This window comes from Enhydra lutris, unplaced genomic scaffold (genome assembly GCF_002288905.1).
Source record: "Enhydra lutris kenyoni isolate GAN:26980312 unplaced genomic scaffold, ASM228890v2 scaffoldscaffold42, whole genome shotgun sequence".
NCBI lineage: Eukaryota > Metazoa > Chordata > Mammalia > Carnivora > Mustelidae > Enhydra > Enhydra lutris.
Window position 1 is genome coordinate 8,266,962 of NW_019154126.1, and position 6,000 is coordinate 8,272,961.

The 6,000-nt window shown below is 49.5% G+C and overlaps 1 protein-coding gene across 1 annotated transcript in view; it reads left to right on the forward strand.

Moving 5' to 3' along the window:
• The window catches only part of LOC111155557 (Ras suppressor protein 1), a 186,095-nt gene extending 180,767 nt beyond the window's left edge, over positions 1-5,328 (forward strand). The window contains exon 9 of the mRNA XM_022515774.1: positions 4,573-5,328. Coding sequence (XP_022371482.1) covers positions 4,573-4,675 — 103 coding nt within the window. The 3' untranslated portion in view covers positions 4,676-5,328. The remainder of the gene's footprint in view (positions 1-4,572) is intronic.
• The last annotated feature ends 672 nt before the right edge of the window (positions 5,329-6,000 follow it).

Consider the following 6,000-nt stretch of genomic DNA (forward strand, 5'->3'; position numbering starts at 1 on the left):
CCCTGCACAGACAAGACCTTTCCTGTGTCTGGGTTGATCTTCGCCCAGGCCCCGTGATGTATGAACCCGAGTGTTCATCCTCAGGTTGCAGATGCGGGTTTCAACTGTGGCTAGTGAGCCGCTTGCCCGAAGAAGGCACACGTCATTGAGGGCGAGCAGGGTGCCGGAAGGCAGAGGGGAGCAAAGTCCCAGGACTGTTGTCGGGGGATCCCCGGGGCAGGGTGCCGTGGGCTCCGGGAGGGCAGGACAGGTGCCGCCTGGGCAGGGCGCTAAGGAGACATGCTGGTCTGGGCAGTGCCTTGTGCCAGGGTCCGAGGGATGGTTAGGATTTTCCGAGGAGGAGGAGGTGGAAGGGGCAGGTGCAGCCGAAGAAGCTGCCTTTGCTAAGGCCGATGGGAAGGTATGTCGTGCAGGAAGGGATGTGGGGTCAGGAGGGCAGAAGCCTTCCTAAAGGCTATGCCTGTGCTAATTAGTCATGTTTCTTATTTTCAGTCTTTTTTTGCTGTATTGAATTCCTGGAGGTCTTGCTGGCTGGGGAGAGACTGCCCTTTCCAGGCCGAGCTCAATTCTTAGAGAGAGCAACCAACTTAGCTGCCAGGTTGTCTTTGACATGTAAACCAAATAATCCAAAGCCAACCCCTGGACCACCTCCTTCATGGAACTCACACAGAAGAAGCCGGTATTTCCCCTACCCTAAACCACCCCAGGGCCACGTCCCATACAACTGGAGATCACCCTGATACCTTGAGCACCTGGAAATTATTCCAACTGTCCAACCCGAAATTCACCCAAACCCACCCATTTCTTCCCATGAAACCACCATAAAGGACCAGGGTCCTGCTCCCTGCTTCGTTCCTTCTGCCTCCTCACCAACCCTGGCACTTCCCCAGTGACCATGTGTGGTATGGCATGCCCCGTCCTCTTGGGAAACTTCTTTCAATGGCATTGGCCTCTCCATGTCTCACTTAGGTCACCTCTAGAAGTTAAATCCTGGGTACATTCAAAACACAGGCCAGGGTGTGAGCTTCAGAGAATGGGGGGGATCAGGGACCATCCAGTCCAGCTGGAGTAGAGAGGAGACACTTTGCTCACCTGTTTCCTCTTCTCATAGAAACAGCACCCATTTTTCCTTTGGGGCACACTTTGTCCTTTTTGAAACTTAGTTTTTTAACTTTTCCTTCTTTCCAATGACCTGCTACCCCCAGAAAGTCTCCCATTTTTTCTTCCACTGAAAGTAAGCACACGCTTCACTTCTAGGCTGCCCTATCAGGCCCAGAAAGGTCCATTTAACTGCATTCGTTTCCTGTTGTTATAACAAAGTACCATGAGCTTGATGCCTGCAAACAAAGCAGATAGGTCCTCTTACAGTTCTGGAGGTCAGAAGTCTGAAATCAAGGTGTCTGCAGGGTTGTGTCCTTCTGGAAGCTCTGGGGGAGAATGCCCTTCCTTGCCCTTCCAGTTCCCAGAGGCTGCCTGCATTTCTTGCTGGGAGCCCCTTTCCTCCGTCTTCAAGGCCAGCAGTGTAACGTGTTCAGATCTCTCTGACTCTGACCTTCCTTGTGAAGGTCAGAAGACTCTTATGATTACATTGAGCCCACCCAGAAAATGCAGGCTAGTCTTCCCAGCCCCAGATCCTTAGTTAATCACCTCCACAGAGTCCCTGTATGATACAAGACGTTCACAGGTTTCAGGGGTCAGAGTGTCAGTATTTGGGGGAACCATTATTCTGCCTACCACACTGACTTACCAAAGGGAAAGGCCATGCCTAATCCGTGGTGGAGCCAGGAATGGAACCCCGGACTTCGGACCCTCAGATACTTGTCATTACTGCTCTGCCCCAGTGAAGTCTCCCTGTGGGCACGGCCACCAGCATAGCCGGAGGAGTCGGGGGCCAGGCGGAGGACACAGCAGCACCCCTGTGTCGCCAGTGACTCACCGAGGAAGTGGGGACATGCATTTAGCTCTGCCTTAGTTGCTTTTTTCAAAGAGGATTAAAACCTTTCTCCCAGGGATGCTTGGACATCTGGCATTGATAGGAAATACCGTGTTATTTTTTTTTTTCCAAAGGAAAAAGCCCTAAAGAAGGAATCACGTAATTATCTTTATTAAATCCCGCCAGCTACATCCCACATCAGTCGTGTTTTTCAGCAAGCATTTGCCGACCACTTCCAGTAGATGAACCAGGTACTGGGCTGTTTAACCACTGAAGCCATCATACTCAGAACACAGCATCGTTTTTTTTACAGAGGGAGAAACTGAGGCACGGCAAGCAAGAGATGTGGGGGATGCCATTCCTTTGCCCAGAGTCCACAGCTATTCAATTGTGAAAGGAGGATTTAAACATCAAGCTCAGGGATGCTCTGTCTGATCTGGCCCCACGTAGTGACTTGCTCTATAACCCCAGGAGGTCCAGGCGCAGTGGGGTCTGACTATAAAAAAGGCAGATTTTTGGAACATTAGAACATTCTAGTTTCTGCCTAACAAAAGGAGCCTTGCTGAGTTGCAAACCGCTTTTGCACCCCCTTCTGAGATGACTTTGCTGGATCACCACGGTCAGGCCCAACAAAACCCCCACCTCTTCCTGGAAGCGCTCCGTGCCCACCTCGGCTCTTACTCCTTCAGGACATGACATGTGGGCCCTTGTCAGATCTCCTTTTCCCTCCTCTGGACATCTTCTTTGTTGTCACTCTTGCCCGATTCGCCAGCTCACGCACTACAGAGCTGTACTTCTGCAGGTTTCTGTGACCCTTAAAAGTTGAATGCTGTCTGAGTAAGAACAGGGATTTTTTTTTCCCTTCCGGGGATAAGGGTTTGGGGCAGAGAGGAGAGGTACATGAGGCTGGAAGGGAGCCAGGAGTGCACAGCCCAGAGTCAGGCCTTTGCTGGGTGCGGGGCCAGAGGAGCTTGGAGCGCTGAGGCCTCTGGGGACAGCACCCTGCTGTGTGAGCGTGAAGAAAGCTGTGTCCTAGGAGGAGGGGAGGGGTTGGGGCTCCTAGAGGAAGAAGTATGTTTCTGGATATGTGTTGCTAAAGCTGAGGAATGTGGCGGAGGATTCTACTTTTGCTACTTCTTTAACCTGTTTGATGCCTCTGGGAGAGATGCTGCAGGGGGAGGGTGGGGGTCCCCCAGATAATAGAGGACAGACTTGTCGTAAGATCCTTAATCACCTCTGCAGAGGCCCTTTTGCTGTTTAAGAAGATTGTCCCAAGTTCCTGGGATTGGGACAGGGACGTTAGTGGGGTTGGGGAAGCAAAAGGAGGACAGCTGGGCTGGCTGAAATGACCCCTGTGCCGAAACCAGTGGTTCCTTTCCTGGGATCCAGGGCCCCTGGGTGTCCATGACATAGACAGCAGGGGGCTCAGTGGCCCTTTTTTAAGTGGAGGGGAGAGGGGCTTTAGGTGGATTTAAAGAGCTTCTTAAATGGGGAGACAGTCCCCCCTTTACCTGGAGAGATTCCCAGCCCCAGACCCTGCATTCTGAGCTCCGAGGGGCAGAGACCCACCTTCATGGCCACTCGTAGCCCTTCTGGGGAGACACCTGGAAGCCTCTGCAGAAGACAGACCACACTATGACCTATCACCGCCCCCTCATTACTCGGTCAGTTGGCCAGCTGTGTGTGTGAGGTCCATCCTTGGGCCCGGCAACCGCCGTGTCCATGTCCTCAAGAGCATCTCCTGGGACACCTTGCACCGGGAGGTCAGTCTCGGTGTCCTCCCCCATTTACACAGCACAAGGCAGTGGCCATAAGCAGATCACGCGCCACCCGTCCTCTGGAGGAGCGGAGGCACGCCCCGGGCTCTCTCTGGGACACACTTCTATCCATAAGGGGAGTTAAGGTTGAACTGTATTTATTTGAGGGTGGCTTTTAATTTTCTTTAATCAGAATTACTCATAAATTATCAGTTAATTACTATCTGCTGTTGGGTTCAATCCTCTCAGCCACAAGCGAGCTACGCTCTGCGACGAATGCCATCCACTGTAATTGTAGGGTACTTTGTCAACATTTAATCAACGGTCCTTATTAACATGGCATTGATGTGTGGCCGCCGTCCCAGCGCTATCAATCACGAGTGAGCAGCCAAAGCAGGCTCGGACACCATTGCTCTCTGTCACATTATCCAGCCCCAGGGCTCTGCCAGCCAGGCACGATGTTCACTTTTCACTAAATGGACACTCTGTCTCCTCAGTTCGACCCAGTTTTTGTCACTGTCGGCTTCAACACTCACAGCCGTTGGAGCTTCAGTCCGGAGCAGCTGGGCTCAGCAGCACCGGTTCTCACAGCCCCGGGTCCCTCTTCCTTTGGTGTTTCCACCCTCAGCCCAGTGAGTGTGAAATTGCAGGACACTTGTCCAGAACTGACCTCATAGTGTGCTCTGTGTGTGCGCACGCTTGTGCGTAAGAGAATTTTACATTCTGAAATAAAATGACCTGGACCAAGCAGAAGTGATCTTTTAGTTTTCTTTGGCTTCCTGAACATTCCTGGAGATTAATCTGTTCTCTAAAGCCCTCCCAGTAAAAGCTGGTCCTGTGTTAGCAAGGTGGATCTCACCATTTCTCCCTCTCTCTTTTCAGCCTCTACGGCAGACACATGCAAGCAAACCCAGAACCACCGAAGAAAAATAATGACAAATCGAAAAAGATCAGCCGGAAACCCCTGACAGCCAAGAACAAATAAAGGGTTGGCATGGGCTGAACTTCTGGTTGCTTCTCTCATTATGACTTCTATTCTCTGTTACTGTATTCCACAAATAAATACCGTGTGTGTGTGTGTGTGTGTGTGTGTGTGTGTTGTTGTTGTTTTTCCCTCTTTCTAGCACTCATCACTTTACTTTTTAAATGCTTTTGGTAGGTGGTAGATTTTTTATAAATTCTTAAAACCATTTCCATTTGTTTGCTTAAAAATGCCAAAGGCAGGAAACAAAGCTCTAATTCAACTGCAAATTCCATAGTAGGCACAGAGTTCAGTCCCTTGAATAGACGTTCACAAAGTTGCGTATTATCAAAAGAATAATTAAAACCATGTGATCGCTTAAATGTCACAGTTAACACCATTCACTCTTCTGTTTATTCACACAAGTCATTATTTTGCTCTGTTAAAAGCTTTCTGTAACCATCGAGATATTATGTTAAATAACAAATAATTTTTAATAAAATCTTAAATTTGTATTACATGTTGCCTCTTGAATAAAGCACGGCCTGATCTTAGGGTGTGCACATCCTCGTTTATTTTCTTCCCCCCTAAACGATCCCATCTGAACTGTATTGGCTGTAGATGGTAAACTCTAGAACATTCTGGGAAAGAAATTCAAAATTACATCAGAGTTGGTTTCTTCTCACATTCATTTGTCAGGTTGGATTCCCCCCCCCCCTTTGAAGACTGTTTCTAAATTAGGAAGGAGCAGAAAAACAAATCTCTGGGAGACTCTGCCAAAGGATTTTGGAAAGCAGCACTTCTTAGCTGAAGAAATGGTGACTTCTGCCAGCGGCTGGTAGACAAAAGTTGTGAAACGGAGAGAGAAAAACTCAAGGATGTTTCTTGTCACTGCAGCAGATCTGCTCAGAGCAGAGCACCCTCCCGCGTGACTCTGGTGATGCCAACGGGGTTGTGTGAACGTGCACACCCAGCCCCACTCCCAGGGAAGAAACTGCAGCTGCAGAGTCATTAAACAAGCAATTGTGTAGCATCTGTGATAGGCAGCTTTGTTCTTACCAACAGTAATATGGATGTGAGTGAAAATAAACCCAAGCAGCATCCTTGCGCTAAGAGGGCTGCCAACACCCAGCGCCTCGAAACAAAAGGAGTGTGAAGACGTAACCCTCTCAGATTGTGGCGTGTCTACCCCGTCTCCCCTCCCTTCTGTTTCACAGTGGAACCCCCAAGAACCAGGATCCCCTGAGACATGGAAAAAAACAGAATCAAAACACAACCAGAAAAAAAAAAAGCTGGATTTACGTGGTAGATGGATTTTGCATTTGAATCAGAGAGACCACTGATCAAGA